Source organism: Theobroma cacao, chromosome 6 (genome assembly GCF_053813885.1).
Source record: "Theobroma cacao isolate CCN51 chromosome 6, ASM5381388v1, whole genome shotgun sequence".
Lineage (NCBI taxonomy): Eukaryota > Viridiplantae > Streptophyta > Magnoliopsida > Malvales > Malvaceae > Theobroma > Theobroma cacao.
Genome location: NC_142644.1, coordinates 2,391,822 through 2,414,008, shown reverse-complemented (window position 1 = coordinate 2,414,008; position 22,187 = coordinate 2,391,822). Strand labels below are relative to the sequence as shown.

Here is a 22,187-nt window from a genome sequence, read left to right as displayed (position 1 = left end):
ATTAATTAATCACTGCAATAGGGGGTTTCTGTGGACCAGCCTTTTAGAGGGGCACGGTAAACCCCATTATATTCTTACCTCGAACGGAGAGGCGCGTAGGGTATCTCCTGGGGTAAAGTTTAGGGTTCACTTCACGCTAAACCACCACGTGAGGGGGAACTCAGCCAACGCCAAGGAACGGCTATGTTTTCAAAACAAAAACATGATTTATGTGAAATGTGAATTTTAATAGCCTTGGCGATCTCGGTAGAATGCCTCGGCCAAGGTGTCCCCGAGAATGGATTTATGGCACAAGCCTAGATTTTTATGAGATTCATAAGCCTCTTTACGTGTTTCGAATAAAATGTGTTCTAATGCTATAACACAGTTTATGATGATTTACTTTATTGTCTCCATGTACTCAACTCTAGATGTTTAGGATGATGTTTGTTTACTCATTGAGATTTTATAATCTCACCACCCTCCTTTCCACCCATTTCAGGTTCAATATAGACTGTAGATAGCTGATCTCATCGAGGACTACAGTGGGATCTGCATTTTCCAAACCGTAGGTTCAAAGTCCTCTTTACTTTTGTTTATTCGGGGGCACTCTTGTTATTGTAAATTAAATTAAATATTTTGACTTACTGTATTTAAGTATGTATAAATTTATTTAGCTTTTACGTTATAAAAATTATTCACGTATAACTCTATAAATATTGTTTTATAAGAAAATAGAATATTTTACTTAATATTTCTTTTATTTTCTTATTATATTCAAATAACCATAATTTCGTTTTAAATGAAGATTTTAGACTTTTAAACTCATTTTGAATATGAATTGTGTGTTTTGTACTTGTACATTACGTTTTAGCCAGTTTTAAGATTTTTGAGAAAAATGACCAAAATACCCTTGTGAGACGAAAAATTAATATTTTATTTGTTTAAAGTTGGAAACAGCTTAAAATATTTTAGAACACGATATTTGACAATGGTTGCTCACAAGGGAACAGAGAAACTGATAGTAAAGCCTTGCGGGGTTTCGGGTTGACATTCCGAGCAATAAGTGTCTACCGGGACACCGCGGCAGTTGTCACGGGCTCGAGGGGAGTACCGGGTCGTGACACCTAAAAAAGATGATTGGTGGCGATTCCAAATATGATTAACTTGTTTTATCTTCTCCACATTTAGCGATTGGGTTCACGGACCCACACGTTATGACAATTATAACTAATAATAAACTTTATTTATATGATTACACTTAATAAGTTTATTAGCTATCATCTTAGTTCTTATAACATATTATTTATAATTAACTATTATTTATACACATTTTGATATAAAACATTATAACATATAAGCTATATCATTAATTTCATATATATATATAATTATAGATGAAGTTTATAAGTTTTAATATTATAATATGTAAAAAAATGTGATAAAATTTTGGTCCATTGGTCCAAAATTAGACCAACCAAATCAATTTTATGTTTGGTCGGTTTGGTCTTTTTTTATATTTGATGGTTTTGATCGATTTTTTTAAAATAATTAGTCCATTCAGTCCTTAGGTATGGTGGACCAAAACAATTAATCCACCCGTTAGCTCACCCCTATATTAGGGTATCATATGTACGTATATAAATCATAATCATAGTAATTTAATATTAGTTATATATATTTATTTATTTATGAATTTATATTAATATGAAATTACAAGTTATATACTTTAAATAATATAAGTTATATGTTAATATTATAATATATGATAGTAAATATCCTAGATATTAATCTGTTTTAATTGTTACACCTTTGTAATGTTTTATAATACAAAATATTAAGCATATATATATATATATATATATAATTTTATAAATATATTATATACACATATTTAATTTATACATAAGCATTACTATAATTTATAATAAACTTTATTTATATTATTATACTTAATAGTTTTATTAGTTATCACCTTTGATTTTATAAAAAATTGTTTATAATTAGTCATTATTTATACAAATTTTGATATAAAACATTATAACATATAAGTTATGTCATTAATTTCATCTATATAAATATATATAATAAAGTCATAAATTTTATATACATATATTTAATTTATACATAAGCATTACTATAACTCATAATAGACTTTATGAAATACCCCATACTTTGATATGGTGATAAATAAAGTTGATCGAATGCAAATTGAAGTCAATTAAAATGTTTAGAAGTGATAAAAGACGAAATGAGTAGTTTAGGATAAAATGTTTCGCAAGTGAGAAAATAATAATAAAATAATAATAATTTTATCGGAGGAGAATTTGTGAGATAAAAGGCGATTTGGAAGTCAAGTGAGGCATAATAAGGTATTTTTGGTACCAAGGAGACAAGATAAAATTTTTAGAATAAAATAATATTTTATTAATAAAATAATATTAAAATATTAATATTTAGCCGGATGTCGAAGTCAATCAAGAAGGAGGATCATATGGTTGATCCAAGTGGGGGAGAAGATGACAAGCCCGACTCTACAAAAATATTTGTGATGACATACATGTGGTGGATAGCATGTTTACATGCTAAGAGAGTTTTAAAAAATTTACAAAAGTCGGTATTGTACCTAGAGGTACAATAAAGTTGATTTAAGCCTCGAACTAGATCAAATAGAGAATTTACAATGAAATTAAGAATTTTAAAGTCCCAGAATGGGTTAATATGGTGATTCGGAGTTCGAGGATCAATTTGGAGTCAAACTGAAATTTTCGCTATCTAAGGGCAAAATGGTCATTTGCCACATGGGGACAAAATGAAAATTTTTAGAAAAGATTTTTGGCCCCATTTGACTTATTGGAGTAAGATTTGAGGTTTAGAAGTGAAAAATTTTAATTTCGGTATAATTTGGAGCAAAGGGTAAAATGGTAATTTTACCATTTGAAATCGAAAATTTAATTTTTTGAAGGGATTTTGATCAAATTTAATTATTTGGAGTGTGAAATGAGTATGAGGAGTGAAAATTATGCATTATGGAAAATTTTCAATTTTTGGGGTAAAAATGTAATTTTTGAAAAGTTCGGGGGCAAAAGTGTAATTTTGAAAAATTTGCTCCACCAAAACTTTGGAAAAATCTGGAAATTTCACTTAAGACTTGGATAAGTCAAAGGGAATGCATGGTGAAAAAAATAGGACAAGTGGATGGCTAGAAAAAAAAAATGAATTAATAAAATATTTAAAATATGAATAAAATAATATTATTTCATTAAACAATAAAAAGGCATAAAAAAAATCAGCCCACCCATTCTTCTTCTTCAACATTCGGCCAAGCAAGAAACAAGAGAGAGAAAGGAGAAAACAAAACCCTAGAGAGAGAAAATCAAAGAAAAAGTGTGAATTTTCAAGGAAATTAAGTGAAAAAGGTGAGATTTTTTCTATTAAGCTTGAGTTTTCTTATTCCCAAGCATTTCTCTTTATTTTCCATGATTAAATTACATGTTTTCATGATGAATTCAATTCTGAAAAAATGGGTTAGGAGAGAGAAAGTTGTTGGATTTATTTGATTTTAATTTATGTTAGTGTTTTTAGTTAGTTTAGCATATTTAGAAACAAAACAACAAGAAAATAATTTATTTTCTCCTCCAACCATTAATGGCTGAATTTACCATGTAGTGAGTGAGGATGAGTTTGATTTTATTCTAGGAGAATTGGTTAAGGAATAATGAATTATGAGCCTAGAAAAATAATGGGAATTTTCGGAGCAAAAATACGAATTTTTACCCACTAGGGGTATTTTCGTAATTTGCTATTGGGATTGATAATTTGCATCACACTGAGGGACATTAAGTTAATTTGGTGCAATTGAGGTATAGAAACTGAAAAGAATTAAATTGGAGTTTAAACGAACCCGTTAGGAATTTAATCGGGTGATAAGACGAATTAGGCTAATACCGGATTTAGATAGTTACCAGTGCATTTTTGCATTCCATATCATGCATTGGTAGTCCAAATTAGTTTAATTTTGATTTAGTACCAACTTAGTGAAATTCTCGATTTTGTATTGTGTCAAGGTGGTGAGTCCTCCAATAAAGGCAAGGAAATTGCATCCGAGGACCAGTAGACAGAGTGCTTCGAAAGTTTGCATTCTAGACATTGTGAGTAAACTTATTATCGTCTTAATTATCTAGAGTAGTTTTATATAACTATGTGATTTTATGAAAAATGGGTTTAAATGGTAAATTGTTATGTTTTAAGGGAAATTGTGATTTTATAAAATGATTTTATAAATTTTCTGAAAAATCGAATATTGGTTTTGAAAATAGAGTAATTGGAGACTGCTAGTTTGTGTTGCAAATTTATGGTTATGAATTGAATGGCTTATGACAATAAATGAGCATGAATGGCTAAACTGATTTTGGTGTTATAATTATTTATACTGTGTATTCAACCTTGAGAGGCTAGGTTGTGATAAATTGCCATGACATGCTAGAATGAATTTTATTGATTGGTGGATTATATATTAATTATTTACTGCAGAGGGGGTTCCGTGGACCAGCCTATTAGAGGGGCACGGTAAACTCCATTATATTATTACCTCGAACGGAGAGGCGCGTAGGGTATCTCCTGGGGTATAGCTTAGGGTTCACTTCACGCCAAACCACCACGTGAAGGGGAACTCAGCCAACGCCAAGGAACGGCTGTATTTTTCTTCAAACAAAAATATATTTTAAGTGTACACAAAATTTTAACAGCCTTGGCGGACTCGGTTAGATGCCCTGCGCAAGGTATCACCGAGTATGAGTTTTGGCACGAGCCAAAGTTTTAAGAAATTCATAAGCCAAGTTGATTACTCGATTTTTATGGATTGATTTTATTTGGTTGAAATGAGTTGAATGGTAATGAAATTACAATATGATGATTTATTTTAATTGTCTCCATTTACTCGACTTTAGATAGTTTAGATGGTATCTGTTTACTCACTGGGATTTTATAATCTCACCACCCTCATTTCCTCACATTTCAGGCTCAGGGAATTCCATAGTTAGCTGACTTGAACACGGACCTTCATTTGGACTCGAATCGGTAAAAGCTGTAGGTTTCCAGCTTCCGATGCATTTTGGATAGATATGGGCCCACGTGTCACTGTAAAAGAAATTTTATGTTTTGGTTATTTGCTTTATAGTATATATGAATATAATTATCTTTTACGCTATAAGAATTATGTACCGATAGTTTTATGAAAATTATTTTACAAGAAAATAGTTTATTTTATTGAATATTTTTATCATATTCAAATGGTCAAATTTTCACTTCAAATGAACGTTTTAGATACTTAATTTTTTTTTTCTCATTAAGTATATATTTTCGGCTTACCTACTACATTTTTAGCAAGTTTCGAGGTTTTCGACAGAAATGACGAAAATGCCCCTATGAGCAAAAAAAAAAAATGTTATGTTATGATTTGGAAATGATTTGTAATCCTTCGTATTTTGATTATTTGATAACTATTGCTCACCGGGGAAGTGCGAAAGCTGATACGAAAGCCTTGCGAGGTTTCGATCGACATTCGGGGTGAAGAATGTTTGTCGAGGCTTCGCGGCGGTTGTCACGGGCTCGATGGGGAGTTTCGGGTCGTGACAATTTAGATTGGTATCAGAGCATGGTTTAAAGATCAGATATTTTGATTTTAAAGCTTTGGATTTTAAAGTTTTTGATTTTAAGGTTGTTTTAAGAAATCTACACTGACACTGCGTGGCCCCAAGTCCAGTTAAGTTAAGATAAGTTAAGTTAAGTTAAGTTAGGTTAGATTGAATAGAATGTATGCATCTACATATAGAAATCTACCTATTTTTGAGATGCATAAATAATTAAATAATTACTATTTGATTGCATATAGGTTTTGAGGTGCGCTGGTGACACATACACCATGTCTAGGAGAGACGGTAGTCCCGACGCCTCTCATAGTATTAGCGAGGGATCGCTAGATTCTACTGCTAAGAGCCGATGGCAACCCGAACCGAGTAGTCCAAAAAGTGCAGATAGTAATAATATTAATGTAAGCATAAGAGGTTCCCTTTTGAGAAAATCTAAGGAACATGTTAAAGAAAGGGGGAAATTAAGGATAGCCGAAGGAGGTATTTGTTCTAGGAAGAGCGTGACAGTAGTCCGACACTTTCCACCAGGTTGTGGGAGAAATGTAAGGGGACAACTAGAAAAGGATAAGGAGAAAGTAACAGTGGCATGTAAACCTCTTAGAAAAGTGTCAGGTGTACGACATTTTCCTCCCGGTTGTGGAAGAAATGCTACACCGGTGAGTGATGAAGAATATAAGAGAATACAACAAGCCTGGATTGAAGAACAAAGGAGAAAATCTCAGGAGGAAGAGGATCCATTGATGTGCCCGGATCAGGACAATGAGGAACCTAAAGATGTTTAATACTTTAGTTGAAGTTGTATTGTCATAAATCTAGGCAAGTGTCGTTTAAGGGAAGATGTAGTAGTTACCTGTGTAAAGGAGTTAGGAGTGGCTTTTATTTTGTATGACTCGAACGGAATGTAAAATAGCAGTTTAAATAATTGGATATGTATGGGAATCTTTTAGTATAACAGAGATAAATTAATAATATAATTATTGAGGAAGGTTATAGAAGGAAGCAATAAGGTTATAAATGACATTCGGAATGGATAATGTGATTAAGTTAATGATTGTAATTTAAGCATGAAGGGGATTATTCAGTGATGTTATGACAATATGAGATAATAGTTGGGCACAAATATAACCCAATGAAGTTAAATTATGGAATATGGGGAATATAAAATTTTGATTCAGTAAGGATTGTGAGAATAAAGTGAGGAGGAAGCCGGGCTATTTTCGTAGTTAATTATACCGAAAGTCAAGAAGATTATTGGAGTATAAGACAAAGAAGATAATTGGATAGGGATGACAATAAATTTGAGGAAAGTTATAGATAGTAAGCAACTTATGTGTGGAGTGGTATATTTATCATGAACTTATTACACTGTATGGAAAGGATGTTTTGAGGTGGAATTTTATGAATGTTGATAAACGTCAAAAGATGACATGAGATGAAAGTATTAATCTAGCTTAGTGTGTATGATAAGAAAATAGAAGGTACCTATACTTATGGAACTCATGATATATATCTAAAAGGGAAACCACTGGTTGAGAATGATTGATGTGGTGACTTTGAATGCAAACAAATAGCTTTGATGAGAAAATTTCTATAGCTACAATACTTCAGCATTGACTGTTCAACGCTATATCGCTTCAAATACCTCATGCTTATGATGCATGAGTAAGATGGGAGTGACATGATAATGAGCTTACAAATTGAATTTTGGTTGTTGGTCATTGTGTTTTGTTATCTGGGAGTCTTAAATATTCTGGAGAATGTTTACCCAAATGAATTGAAAAACTTCTTTATTGCCTTGTATAGAGGCATATAATAATAAAAAAAAAATTTGAAAGATTCTTGAGATGACTATATTGAGATGAGATACCAAATAATGAAAGTGTGAAGGAAGAATTACGAGACTGGTATAGAAAATCAGTTTATATAGAATATCATTATGAGAATTTGTAATATCTGTTTTGATACAGTAAAATGACAAGGGTTAGTAACAACATGAGGCTAATTGTGTGGCACCCTAGAAACTTATGAAGATGAGTTAGGAGTTGAATGGATGAGTATGTATTTATATATCTTTAAGAGTAAATGTTTTAGGAATACATAAACATCTTTGAGAAGAGATTCTAATCATACACAGCAAGTATAAAACGTAAAATTTTTAAAACTTGCTGAGAAGCCTAACGACAAAATCACAAGTTAAGGGATCACATGCTGTGAGACATAAGTTTAAGATAGATATTCCCAAGGAAATACTCAAAAGAAGTTTTGCTCTAGATCTCGTTAAAGCAAGCACTAAGTTATGTGATTATAAAAAGAAGTTGTAAGCTGAGAGTGATATTAGTATTAGTATTGAAAAATACTTGAGGAGAATCTAGTTTTAAGTTTTACAATTTCAAGTACAAATTATAAATTAGTTAAGGAAGAATGATGTTATGTTCATATGAAGGAGTGGAACAAAGGATGATAGAAGTTGACCTTGAAAATGAAGTCAGATAATGAAACTTTCCTAATATATTATGGAAATTGGAATTCGAAAATGCTTAAGGCATACATGATTCAAATGGGTTTGAGTCTTAAGTGACAAATCAATATCGTAATGCAAGAAAGATACAAGGTAATATAGAGGCATGAAAGATGATTAAGGACAAAAAGGATGACTCTTAGGAACTGTGGTATTGCATGAGATGCAATGATCAAGTTGAGATAAATCTTTGAGGCATCAATAGGATTATAAAACATACACGCATAATAGATTATAATTCAATGGAGATGACATTGTGATGAATGATATATAGTATAAGGAAACTCAAACATATGGTTGGAAATGATATGAATGATATGAAGTTATACACAAGTATAATAAGAAGGTTGACATGCACTATAAGAATTATTATATTGAAACTAGGATTAGGATATGGATGAATAAAGGGGGAATGTAGTCCAAGGCATGTGAACACATGGATTCCTATATATAAAGAGAGATGTTGACATTTGAAAATGCATGTATCTATGTATATATGAAATTGATAATTTTACTAACTAAAGTGAAGAATGGTTCTTGGTAATTGGGAGATTTTGAAATAGTGTCCAAAGAGGTTAGTGAGCTAAAGTGTTAACAGACATGTAATGAACGATTAAAGTTATGAATGACTTTGAAAGTAAACCTTGAATTGTTTAAGTTTTTAATGGAACTCCATTAAAGGAAGGGTTTGGACCAGTATAAGATGGATGAATCAAGGTTGAGAAAATTAGTATGGAGCAAATTAATAAAACGATGAATAGGTATACATAAGTAAGTATGATATGTAATCGAAATCGGTATAATTGAGATGAAGTTATGGTTAAAATGTAATAATGGAGATAAAGGCATGCTTAGTGTCTAGATATAAGAGATCATGGTTGTGAAAAGTATTACTGATCCGGTTCCAAAGGATGATAATTGCCTTAAATAAAGTATTTAATTGAACTGAAGGTGAACGAGGGAAATAAATTGAATGTCCCTATAGAAGGAACTAGGAGTAGGATCATAGAAGGAGATTGATAACGCAACATCGACGGGAATTCGAGGACGAATTCTATTTAAGTGGGGGAGATTGAAATACCCCATACTTTGATATGGTGATAAATAAAGTTGATCGAATGCAAATTGAGGTCAATTAAAATGTTTAGAAGTGATAAAAGACGAAAGGAGTAGTTTAGGATAAAATGTTTCGCAAGTGAGAAAATAATAATAAAATAATAATAATTTTATCGGAGGAGAATTTGTGAGATAAAAGGCGATTTGGAAGTCAAGTGAGGCATAATAAGGTATTTTTGGTACCAAGGAGACAAGATAAAATTTTTAGAATAAAATAATATTAAAATATTAATATTTAGCCGGATGTCGAAGTCAATCAAGAAGGAGGATCATATGGTTGATCCAAGTGGGGGAGAAGATGACAAGCCCGACTCTACAAAAATATTTGTGATGACATACATGTGGTGGATAGCATGTTTACATGCTAAGAGAGTTTTAAAAAATTTACAAAAGTCGGTATTGTACCTAGAGGTACAATAAAGTTGATTTAAGCCTCGAACTAGATCAAATAGAGAATTTACAATGAAATTAAGAATTTTAAAGTCCCAGAATGGGTTAATATGGTGATTCGGAGTTCGAGGATCAATTTGGAGTCAAACTGAAATTTTCGCTATCTAAGGGCAAAATGGTCATTTGCCACATGGGGACAAAATGAAAATTTTTAGAAAAGATTTTTGGCCCCATTTGACTTATTGGAGTAAGATTTGAGGTTTAGAAGTGAAAAATTTTAATTTCGGTATAATTTGGAGCAAAAGGGTAAAATGGTAATTTTACCATTCGAAATCGAAAATTTAATTTTTTGAAGGGATTTTGATCAAATTTAATTATTTGGAGTGTGAAATGAGTATGAGGAGTGAAAATTATGCATTATGGAAAATTTTCAATTTTTGGGGTAAAAATGTAATTTTTGAAAAGTTCGGGGGCAAAAGTGTAATTTTGAAAAATTTGCTCCACCAAAACTTTGGAAAAATCTGAAAATTTCACTTAAGACTTGGATAAGTCAAAGGGAATGCATGGTGAAAAAAATAGGACAAGTGGATGGCTAGAAAAAAAAATGAATTAATAAAATATTTAAAATATGAATAAAATAATATTATTTCATTAAACAATAAAAAGGCATAAAAAAAATCAGCCCACCCATTCTTCTTCTTCAACATTCGGCCAAGCAAGAAACAAGAGAGAGAAAGGAGAAAACAAAACCCTAGAGAGAGAAAATCAAAGAAAAAGTGTGAATTTTCAAGGAAATTAAGTGAAAAAGGTGAGATTTTTTCTATTAAGCTTGAGTTTTCTTATTCCCAAGCATTTCTCTTTATTTTCCATGATTAAATTACATGTTTTCATGATGAATTCAATTCTGAAAAAATGGGTTAGGAGAGAGAAAGTTGTTGGATTTATTTGATTTTAATTTATGTTAGTGTTTTTAGTTAGTTTAGCATATTTAGAAACAAAACAACAAGAAAATAATTTATTTTCTCCTCCAACCATTAATGGCTGAATTTACCATGTAGTGAGTGAGGATGAGTTTGATTTTATTCTAGGAGAATTGGTTAAGGAATAATGAATTATGAGCCTAGAAAAATAATGGGAATTTTCGGAGCAAAAATACGAATTTTTACCCACTAGGGGTATTTTCGTAATTTGCTATTGGGACTGATAATTTGCATCACACTGAGGGACATTAAGTTAATTTGGGTGCAATTGAGGTATAGAAACTGAAAAGAATTAAATTGGAGTTTAAACGAACCCGTTAGGAATTTAATCGGGTGATAAGACGAATTAGGCTAATACCGGATTTAGATAGTTACCAGTGCATTTTTGCATTCCATATCATGCATTGGTAGTCCAAATTAGTTTAATTTTGATTTAGTACCAACTTAGTGAAATTCTCGATTTTGTATTGTGTCAAGGTGGTGAGTCCTCCAATAAAGGCAAGGAAATTGCATCCGAGGACCAGTAGACAGAGTGCTTCGAAAGTTTGCATTCTAGACATTGTGAGTAAACTTATTATCGTCTTAATTATCTAGAGTAGTTTTATATAACTATGTGATTTTATGAAAAATGGGTTTAAATGGTAAATTGTTATGTTTTAAGGGAAATTGTGATTTTATAAAATGATTTTATAAATTTTCTGAAAAATCGAATATTGGTTTTGAAAATAGAGTAATTGGAGACTGCTAGTTTGTGTTGCAAATTTATGGTTATGAATTGAATGGCTTATGACAATAAATGAGCATGAATGGCTAAACTGATTTTGGTGTTATAATTATTTATACTGTGTATTCAGCCTTGAGAGGCTAGGTTGTGATAAATTGCCATGACATGCTAGAATGAATTTTATTGATTGGTGGATTATATATTAATTATTTACTGCAGAGGGGGTTCCGTGGACCAGCCTATTAGAGAGGCACGGTAAACTCCATTATATTATTACCTCGAACGGAGAGGCGCGTAGGGTATCTCCTGGGGTATAGCTTAGGGTTCACTTCACGCCAAACCACCACGTGAAGGGGAACTCAGCCAACGCCAAGGAACGGCTGTATTTTTCTTCAAACAAAAATATATTTTAAGTGTACACAAAATTTTAACAGCCTTGGCGGACTCGGTTAGATGCCCTGCGCAAGGTATCACCGAGTATGAGTTTTGGCACGAGCCAAAGTTTTAAGAAATTCATAAGCCAAGTTGATTACTCGATTTTTATGGATTGATTTTATTTGGTTGAAATGAGTTGAATGGTAATGAAATTACAATATGATGATTTATTTTAATTGTCTCCATTTACTCGACTTTAGATAGTTTAGATGGTATCTGTTTACTCACTGGGATTTTATAATCTCACCACCCTCATTTCCTCACATTTCAGGCTCAGGGAATTCCATAGTTAGCTGACTTGAACACGGACCTTCATTTGGACTCGAATCGGTAAAAGCTGTAGGTTTCCAGCTTCCGATGCATTTTGGATAGATATGGGCCCACGTGTCACTGTAAAAGAAATTTTATGTTTTGGTTATTTGCTTTATAGTATATATGAATATAATTATCTTTTACGCTATAAGAATTATGTACCGATAGTTTTATGAAAATTATTTTACAAGAAAATAGTTTATTTTATTGAATATTTTTATCATATTCAAATGGTCAAATTTTCACTTCAAATGAACGTTTTAGATACTTAATTTTTTTTTTCTCATTAAGTATATATTTTCGGCTTACCTACTACATTTTTAGCAAGTTTCGAGGTTTTCGACAGAAATGACGAAAATGCCCCTATGAGCAAAAAAAAAAATGTTATGTTATGATTTGGAAATGATTTGTAATCCTTCGTATTTTGATTATTTGATAACTATTGCTCACCGGGGAAGTGCGAAAGCTGATACGAAAGCCTTGCGAGGTTTCGATCGACATTCGGGGTGAAGAATGTTTGTCGAGGCTTCGCGGCGGTTGTCACGGGCTCGATGGGGAGTTTCGGGTCGTGACACTTTATTTACATGATTATATAAAATATTTTAACATATAATTTGTATCATTAATTTTATATATAAATATATAATAAAGTAATATATTTTATATATATACATATATTTAATTTATATATAAGCATTACTATAACTTATAATAAACGTTATTTATATGATTACACTTAATAAGTTTATTAGCTATCACCTTAGATTTTATAATATATTGTTTATAATTAATTATTATTTATGCAAACTTTGATATAAAACATTATAACATATAAGTTATATAATTAATTTCATATATATATAGTTATGTATGAAGTTTATAAGTTTTAATATTATAATATGTAAAAAAAGGTGATATAATGTTGGTCTATTGGTCCAAAATTGGACCAACGAAACCAATTCTATATTTAGTTGGTTTGGTCTTCATTTATATTTGGTTGGTTTTGGTCAGTATTTTAAAAATGATTAGTCCATTTGGTCCTTAGGTATAGTGGACCAAATCACTCAATCCACCCATGTGCTCACTCTTATATTAGAGTATTATACATACGTATACAAATCATAATCATAGTAATTTAATATTAGTTATATATATTTATTTATTTATAAATTTGTATAAATATGAAATTACAAGTTATATATTTTAAATGATATAAGTTATATGCAAATATTATAATATATGATAGTAAATATCCTACACATTAATATCATAATACAAAATGTTATGAATATATATATAATTGTATAAATATATTATATATACATATATTTAATTTATACATAAGCATTACTATAATTTATAATAAACTTTATTTATATGATTATACTTAATAACTTTATTAGTTATCACTTTTGATTTTATAACATATTGTTTATAATTAGTTATTATTTATAGAAACTTCGATATAAAACATTATAACATATAAGTTATGTCATTAATTTCATCTATATATATATATATATAATAAAGTTATATATTTTATATACATATATTTAATTTGTACTTAAGTATTACTGTAACTTATAATAGACTTTATTTATATGATTATATAAAACATATTAACATATAATTTGTATAATTAATTTATATATAATAAAGTAATATATTATATAGATACATATATTTAATTTATATATAAGTATTATTATAACTTATAATAAATTTTATTTATATGATTACACTTAATAAGTTTATTAGCTATCACTTTAGATTTTATCACATATTGTTCATAATTAATTATTATTTATACAAACTTTGATATAAAACATTATAACTTATAAGTTATATCATTAATTTCATATATATATATATATAATTATAGATGAAGTTTATAAGTTTTAATATTATAATATGTAAAAAAAAAAAGTGATAAAATGTTAGTCCACTGGTCCAAAATCGGATCAATCAAACCAATACTATATTTGGTTGGTTTGGTCTTCCTTTATACTTAGTTAGTTTTGATCGGCTTTTAAAAATGATTAGTCCATTTGGTCCTTCGGTATGGTGGACCGAATCACTCATTTCACCCATTTGTTCACCCCTATATTAGGGTATTATACGTATGTATACAAATCATAATCATAGTAATTTAATATTAGTTATATATATTTATTTATAAATCTGTATTAATATAAAATTACAAGTTATATATTTTAAATGATATAAGTTATATGTTAATATTATAATATATAATAGTAAATATCTTACATATTAACATGTTATAATTATTACACCTTAGTAATGCTTCATAATACAAAATGTTATGAATATATATAATTGTATAAATATAATATATATACATATATTTAATTTATACATAAGCATTACTATAATTTATAATAAACTTTATTTATATGATTATACTTAATAACTTTATTAGTTATCACCTTTGATTTTATAACATATTGTTTATAATTAGTTATTATTTATACAAACTTCGATATAAAATATTATAATATATAAGTTATGTCATTAATTTCATCTATATATATATATAATAAAGTCATATATTTTATATACATATATTTAATTTATAAATAAGCATTACTATAACTTATAATATACTTTATTTATATGATTATATAAAACATTTTAATATATAATTTTTATCATTAATTTTTTATACATATAATAAAGTAATATATTATATATATATATATATATAATTTATACATAAGCATTACTATAACTTATAATAAACTTTATTAATACGATTACACTTAATAAGTTTATTAGTCATCTCTTTAGATTTTATAACATATTATTTATAATTAATTATTATTTATACAAATTTTGATATAAAATATTATAACATATAAGTTATATCATTAATTTCATATATATATATATAATTATAGATGAAATTTATAAGTTTTAATATTATAATATGTAAAAAAAAAAAGTAGTAAAATTTTGATCCATTGGTCCAAATTCGGACCAACCAAACTAATTTTATGTTTAGTCAATTTAGTCTTTTTTTATATTTGATTGATTTTGATCGATTTTTTTAAAAATAATTGATCTATTTGATCTTTATGTATGATGAATCAACTAGTCAATCCACCCATTTACTCATCCTTATAGGATTCTTATTTGCCATTCTACACTTCTTCAAAACCAGAGACCTAGCAAAACAACTGTACTGGTTAATAATATTGCAAGCTTTTAAGAAAGTAGAAATGCCAACTTATGCATAAAAACCAGAGCATGAATCATGACACAGACAAGCATGAAAAAACTCTTAAATTGAAGACAAAATGATTGGATAATTCCATTGTTTTCAATATATGGTGCAAGATAATCTAGTTACCATGATTTGTAATTTAATAACTTTCAAAGAAAGATCCTCTTGACTGCTTATTAAGGGTACAGTTGCTTCCAGTTAAGCAAGAGTACCCAAGCTGAACACACCATTGGTGATTAAGATTTGTACCCAATTTCAGCTCAAGGGAGCTAAACTCAAATTCCCAACCAAAAACGTGAAAAAGGATATAAGCATTCAAAGATCCCTAATTGGGTTTTAAAAAAGTAGGTCTAAAGGGGCTCCCTACTCGGCTTTGAAATAGATGGATTGGCACCTGTACCTCTCACCGACCACGTGGCCGAAAAGGGTTAAGTCGGAGACGTAAACATTGACGCGGTTGCTGCCATTTCTCTCACGGGTTTTTCTGCTGCTTTAACGTCCTAGCGAGAGAATAGCCTTATCTGTCAACCAGGCAAGAAAAGAAAAATCAGAGTAAAAAGGGCAGGAAGGAGAAAAGGAAATATCTATCCATATTGGTAGATTATTTAGAAAATTAAAGGGCTAAAACAAAATCCTAACCAAAAAAATATCTGAGTCTCATTTCACCTCACATCTTCTCATCTAAACGGCAAATTCTACATTAAGATAATCATTTTTTACCTTACTGTAAGGTTAATTAATAAAGATCATTTGATCTATATGATTAAATTATAGTCATTAATTTAAAACTTATAAAGAAACTGAAAAATAAATTCAACAGGTAAAAAAAATTTTTTCTCTTTGATGGGCTCTTTTTATACGTTATTAATAGAAATCATTTATTTGCATTGCTTTTATTCGATGACTGAAATTTCATATTATAAATAGAATTATGACTATAATAAATCAGGAAGTCAAAATTAAAAATGTATAATAATAAAAATAAAGACACATGTAATTTAAAGTTGTCATTAAAAAACCTAGACGTAAAGTTTTTAAAAGTTATGATTAAAAATCCTTAACGTAAAGCACCAATAACTAACATAAAAACTCGTAAAGGTAAAATAACTAAATTTAAAATCTTAACATAAATATGTGAGAGTTAACGTAATAAGTCAATTAAGGAGAAAAATCTAATTTTAATGAAAAACAAATATTTAAATTTATATTCTCTAACCAAAAGTGTTTAACGATATATATATTTTAATTTTTAAATAAATAATAATAATAAAAATAAAAATAATTGTAATTCAAAATTGACACAGATAAGTATTGACGTAACATTGTAACATTTGACATAAAAATTTATAAAAGTAGAATAACTAAATTTTAAATCTGAATGTAAATGTATGAGAGTTAATGTAATAAATCAATTAAGTAAAAAAAAATCTAATTTTAGTGAAAAACAAACATTTAAATTTATACTCTTGGATTAAAAGTGTTTAATGATATATAAATTTTAATTTTTAAATAAAAAATAATAAGGATAAAAATAATTATAGTTCAAATTTGATATAAAAAATTTTGACGTAAAATTGTAAGAATTGACGTAAAAACTTATTAAAATAGAATAATTAAATTTTAAATCTTAAAGTAAATATGTGTGACTTAATATAACAAGTCAATTAAGTAAAAAAATCTAATTCTAATAAAAAAACATTTAAATTTATATTCTCAAAATAAAAGTATTTAATGATATATCAATTTTAATTTTTAAATAAAAATAATAAAGATAAAAATAATTATAGTTTAAAATTGACATAGAAAAGTCTTGATGTAAAACTGTAAGATTTGACGTAAAAACTTATAAAAGTGGAATAACTAAATTTTAAATCTTAACGTAAATGTGTGAGAATTAACGTAACAAGTTAATTAAGTAAAAAAATCTAATTTTAGTGAAAAATAAATATTTAAATTCATATTCTCATACTGAAAGTATTTAACGATATATAAATTTTAATTTTTAAATAAAAAATAATAATAAAAATAATTATAGTTCAAAATTGACATTGGTAAACCTTGACGTAAAACTGTAACAATTGATGTAAAAACTTACAAATGTGCAATAATTAAATTTTAAATCTTAACGTAAATGTGTAAAAGTTAACGTAACAAGTCAATTAAGTAAAAAAAATCTAATTTTAGTGAAAAATAAATATTTAAATTTATATTATCGAGTTAAAAGTGTTTAACGATATACAAATTTTAATTTTTAAATAAAAAATAATAATAATAATAAATATAATTATAATTCAAAATTGACATAGATAAGCCTTGACGTAAAACTGTAATAATTGACGTAAAAACATTTAAAGGTGGAATAACTAAATTTTAAATCTTAACGTAAATGTATGAGAGTTAACGTAATAAGTTAATTAAGTAAAAAAATATAATTTTAATGAAAAATAAATATTTATATTTATATTATTTGGCTAAAAATATGTAGTGATATTCAAATTTTTACTTTAAATAAAATAATAAAGATAAAGATAATTATAGTTAAAAGTTACTACTGAACATATTTAATGTAAAATTATAAGAATTGACATAAAATCTTATAAAAGTGAAACAAGTAAATTTAAAATCTTAACGTAAATGTATGAAAGTTAATGTAACAAGCGATAATAATAATTTTTATTGAATTAATTAATTAAATCTAATTTTAATATTAAAAAGAATAATATTCTTATAGTTTAAAGTTAAAAATAATATAAAATTAAAAATTAAATAAATTTTAAAATAAACTAAATAAATTTAAAAATTATCTATGCTGTTATCCTAAAATAGATAAATTTAAAAATTATATATATTTTTTACCTATCAATTTATTATATAATTTATTATTATTTTTTAATAATTTTATTAATTGACCTTACAGATTAAACTTACTGTAGCGTCACCCATATAAACAAGATCACCTTATCAGCTTTATCTCCTTTGTCTTTTTCTTTAGCTCACTTTCTCTATCTATAATGCATACTTTTTCCAGCTTTATATAATTCGTGCTTTGACAATAACTCAAAATCTTCAAATTTTGTCGTTTTAAGTACAAACCAACCTTCTCACCAAATCTAGTCTTCTTATGCTAATAGAAGTCTTCTACCACTCTGGTTCAAGAGTTGTTATGGCATTCTAACTAATCGGTTCAATAAATAAACCGTCTTTCTAAAAGAAAAGGACAAACCAACCACAACTTTTATAAAACCCAATTTTTTCTTGAGAACCCCACCAATTGAGACCCAATGGCTTTCGTCACATCGTTATTGTCAAAGCCAAAGTTCTTAGATGTATCACCTCCTCAAAGAGCGACAACAATGAAAACCAGATCTTGCTCTTGCAAAGTCTTAAACTTTGGCCATCAAAACCCAAAATTCAATCAAATAAACGGAGAGCAGAGTCCTCTGCAGGCGAGTATCACTCGTTTGAATAGGAGTTACAGCAATAGGAAAGTGTTGGCATTGGCTAATGGGGTGTCAGTTGAAGCAAACGAGCCCGACCCAGAAGGGAAAATCTCGGGTAGAATTTTGTTATCTAATGTGGTGGTGCAAAGGAAGAAAAAGGCGTTTTGGGGAAGAAAATGGAACACTTCGGATATGGCCATTGCTGGTGTTATTGTAAGCATGCATTTGCTAAGCCTTTTTGCACCTTTTCATTTCAATTGGCCCGCCTTTTGGCTTGCTGTGGGACTCTATGTGGTGACAGGACTTCTAGGGATTACATTGTCTTTTCATAGGAATCTTTCTCATAGAAGCTTCAAGGTTCCAAAATGGCTTGAGTACTTCTTTGCTTATTGTGGAGTTCAGGCACTTCAGGTTGGTAGCTTTAAAAATTTTTGAGGAATATTTTCATGGAAATGGCAGTATCATTTGATTGTTATATGATTGTTGGTTTTGGTGTTTGCAGGGGAATCCAATTAGTTGGGTAAGCACACATAGGTACCACCACCAATTTTGTGATTCTAACAGAGACCCCCATAGCCCTATTGAAGGATTTTGGTTCAGCCACATGAGCTGGCTCTTTGATACCAACACCGTTATTGAAAAGGTAACTCTATCGCTCTCTTTCTCAAACATGCAAGCACTCACATATGCACAGAACGAATTGATATTCTTAATGTTTTGTATCAATGGAACATTTGCAGTGTGGAGAACCAACCAATGTTGGGGATCTACGGCAGCAACCCTTCTACAAGTTTCTTGAGGGTACCTACATTCTTCATCCAATTGCACTTGGAGTTTTGCTATATGCTCTAGGAGGGTTTCCCTTCCTTGTTTGGGGAATGGTAAGCGAGTTTTTCAATTTTCCCATGTTTTGAGGATTAGCCTATTTTGCCTTGAATATTCCTTTTTAGAGCATAGAGATATCTTAAGCTAAAAGTTTTCATGGAGCTCCGCCAACATAGTCTCTTGCATGAGTTGCAGCCATCCCTTTTCGTTACTAGAAAAAGAAAAAAGGACGAAAAAAATCCTTAAAGAGTCATAAACCCTTTGTTTGATTGGTGGGCCTTCCACTTGCAATTTACTTCATACCACCAAGCTAGTGGCCCTACTTTCAAATTATTTTTGTCATTAAGTTGACAGGAAAGAACATAGCTATAGGAAGTTGTACTCTAGCTCAAAGTGAAGGGAAAAATGAGAAAGCATGTTAGATTCTAGCTTGTGGACTAAATCACAAGTTGGAAGTCTTATCTAATTGAATCTTTAAGCTGGGCCATGTTTATCTATGCTAATATGATAACAGTTTGGACAATTTGTTAGAAAAAGATAATCCTGTAACAAACGTGGGGCTGGGGTTATCATTTCTGATTCCTCAAGTAGATAAATTTTGCTTTTGGGGAGCCCATTTGTGTTACATTCGATTTGCTAGAATGAAGATCAAACAACTTTGGACTGGAGTAGTTTCTGTATAATTTTAATCTTCAAAAGTGAAACTTTTACTTAGCGAAGACAAATAAGCATACTAACCATAAGGAGGCCTAGGCATTAACGTGCGAGCATTGCAGGGTGTGAGGATTGTATGGCTTTACCACATCACTTGGCTGGTAAATTCAGCTTGCCATGTGTGGGGGAAGCAAGCATGGAATTCTGGTGATTTGTCCAGGAACAATTGGTACAATTGACTTCCCTTGTACTAATATACATCTAGTTCTTGTCAAGTTTATTTCTTAAGAAGTTACTGATAAAAATACCTGCAAACTTTTTCAGGTGGATGGCATTGCTTTCATTTGGAGAGGGTTGGCATAATAACCACCATGCTTTCAAATACTCAGCCAGACATGGTCTGGAATGGTGGCAACTGGACATGGCTTGGTGTGTAATCAAATTTCTTCAAGTTATCGGACTGGCAACTGAGGTTAACCTACCTACTGAAGTTCAGAAGAAAAGGATGGCTTTCAGCAGCTGAGGTGTCCGCATTGGAGACTAGTCTTTAATCTTTAGGACTTCAAAGGTGTTTGCTTAACCATGGTGAGATACTTATTTATGTGAATGGACTACATTTGTTGGTTCTGGTACTGCCGCACCATCAGGACTCTAGCTGTGAACTACATTTCTGTAGTTATATGGCCCGACTTCTGATGTAATTACATATAATTTATACAGAAATCAATCGTCTTGACCTGAGCTAAAGGTCCATATAATCAACAGATTATTTTTACCTCTTTTCCAAGCTCTTAAGCTTTGATACTACAACATTTCACTATGGCATGTCAACTTCAATTTAAGTTGAGCTAGGGTTGAAGCATGTGGTAAAACTTGAGCCCAGCAAGCCCAGGCCCTAGCAATGGTTTGCTTTTGGGTGCCCATTGTGTAGAAAATTAAGCAGGCTGGGTTTGGCTTGGCTTGCTTGCTTGGTACCCTTTATTGACTTAAATTAAACCTCTAATCCAAGTTGAGCTTGTTATAACGTGCGGGTCCGAAAATCTGACTGTTAGACATGGTGAAAAAATAAATTATGAGTCGTCACCAATCGGTTTTTAAAGGTACGATTGATCACCTATTAACTCGATTTTAAACGATTAAATTCCAAATTAATTTTAAATCCATCGAAAGAAAGAGAACTAGTCTACGATTTTTAGAAACGAGTTAGGGAGCATGATTACGCACGGAGAAGGGTTAGCACTTTCGTGACGTCCGTTCCACAAATGGTACCATTTAATCTTAAGTTATCATATTGTAGCCTACTTTTGATTTTATTCATATATTTCCTTAATCCTTGCTTATTAATTAATTTTTTATTACATTAGCTGATTGAGCCTTTTATTCGGCTTCACGGATGCACATGATGCAGTTGTAAAATGATGTCATGATTTATTCAATTTTGAATAATGAGAGCGATAATCTTTTATTGAAAAATCGTTCGTAGACCATCCTAACGTTTTGGTGAAATCTCGAAGTTTTCCTCACCTAGGGATATCCTCGAAAAAAACTTGTCTCTACGAGCTCTTCGAGGAAATCCCATCATTGGAATTCTCGTCCCATTAACAAAATACACGTGGCATGCTATGACAATATAAAATGATGATGTCTATATGAATGCGTTTATTAATTTAGTTGATTTGTAATTTGTGCAACTATATGTTTAATAGTTTAGGATGATCGATTACCTTATTTATATATTCATTATTATTATCTTTTTTATTATTTTTTTAAATATTATTATTTTTTATTTATTCTTTTTATTATATACATTTTTTGCTTTCTATCTAAATCTATATCTTTCACTTCACATTATGGATTAACATCTTTTACTTAACTATATAATTTATCAAATGAACAATTAATTCATTTTAATAATTAAA

The 22,187-nt window shown here is 29.5% G+C and overlaps 1 protein-coding gene and 2 long non-coding RNA genes across 3 annotated transcripts; all 3 read left to right on the top strand.

The window, feature by feature from the left end:
- Window positions 1-3,102: 3,102 nt before the first annotated feature.
- On the top strand, window positions 3,103-5,196 carry LOC148761976 (uncharacterized). The gene is made up of 3 exons (XR_016027193.1): window positions 3,103-3,398; window positions 4,047-4,130; window positions 5,000-5,196. It is a non-coding gene; the product is annotated as an uncharacterized LOC148761976 (long non-coding RNA).
- Window positions 5,197-10,074: 4,878 nt separating this feature from the next.
- On the top strand, window positions 10,075-12,261 carry LOC148761975 (uncharacterized). The gene is made up of 3 exons (XR_016027194.1): window positions 10,075-10,462; window positions 11,112-11,195; window positions 12,065-12,261. It is a non-coding gene; the product is annotated as an uncharacterized LOC148761975 (long non-coding RNA).
- Window positions 12,262-18,630: 6,369 nt separating this feature from the next.
- Window positions 18,631-20,791, top strand: LOC148761974 (palmitoyl-monogalactosyldiacylglycerol delta-7 desaturase, chloroplastic-like). Its single transcript, XM_088807535.1, has 5 exons — window positions 18,631-19,200; window positions 19,292-19,432; window positions 19,530-19,670; window positions 20,391-20,497; window positions 20,593-20,791. The coding sequence occupies exons 1-5, from the start codon at window positions 18,631-18,633 to the stop codon at window positions 20,789-20,791; spliced, it is 1,158 nt and encodes a 385-aa protein (XP_088663661.1).
- Window positions 20,792-22,187: the final 1,396 nt, after the last annotated feature.

Bases quoted from the DNA above. Each gene is read 5' to 3' on its own strand.
- LOC148761974 (XM_088807535.1), top strand. From the start codon at position 18,631: ATGGCTTTCGTCACATCGTTATTGTCAAAGCCAAAGTTCTTAGATGTA. The intron at 19,433-19,529 runs GTAACTCTATCG...GAACATTTGCAG, and splicing joins CCAACACCGTTATTGAAAAG to TGTGGAGAACCAACCAATGT. The intron at 20,498-20,592 runs GTACAATTGACT...AAACTTTTTCAG, and splicing joins GATTTGTCCAGGAACAATTG to GTGGATGGCATTGCTTTCAT.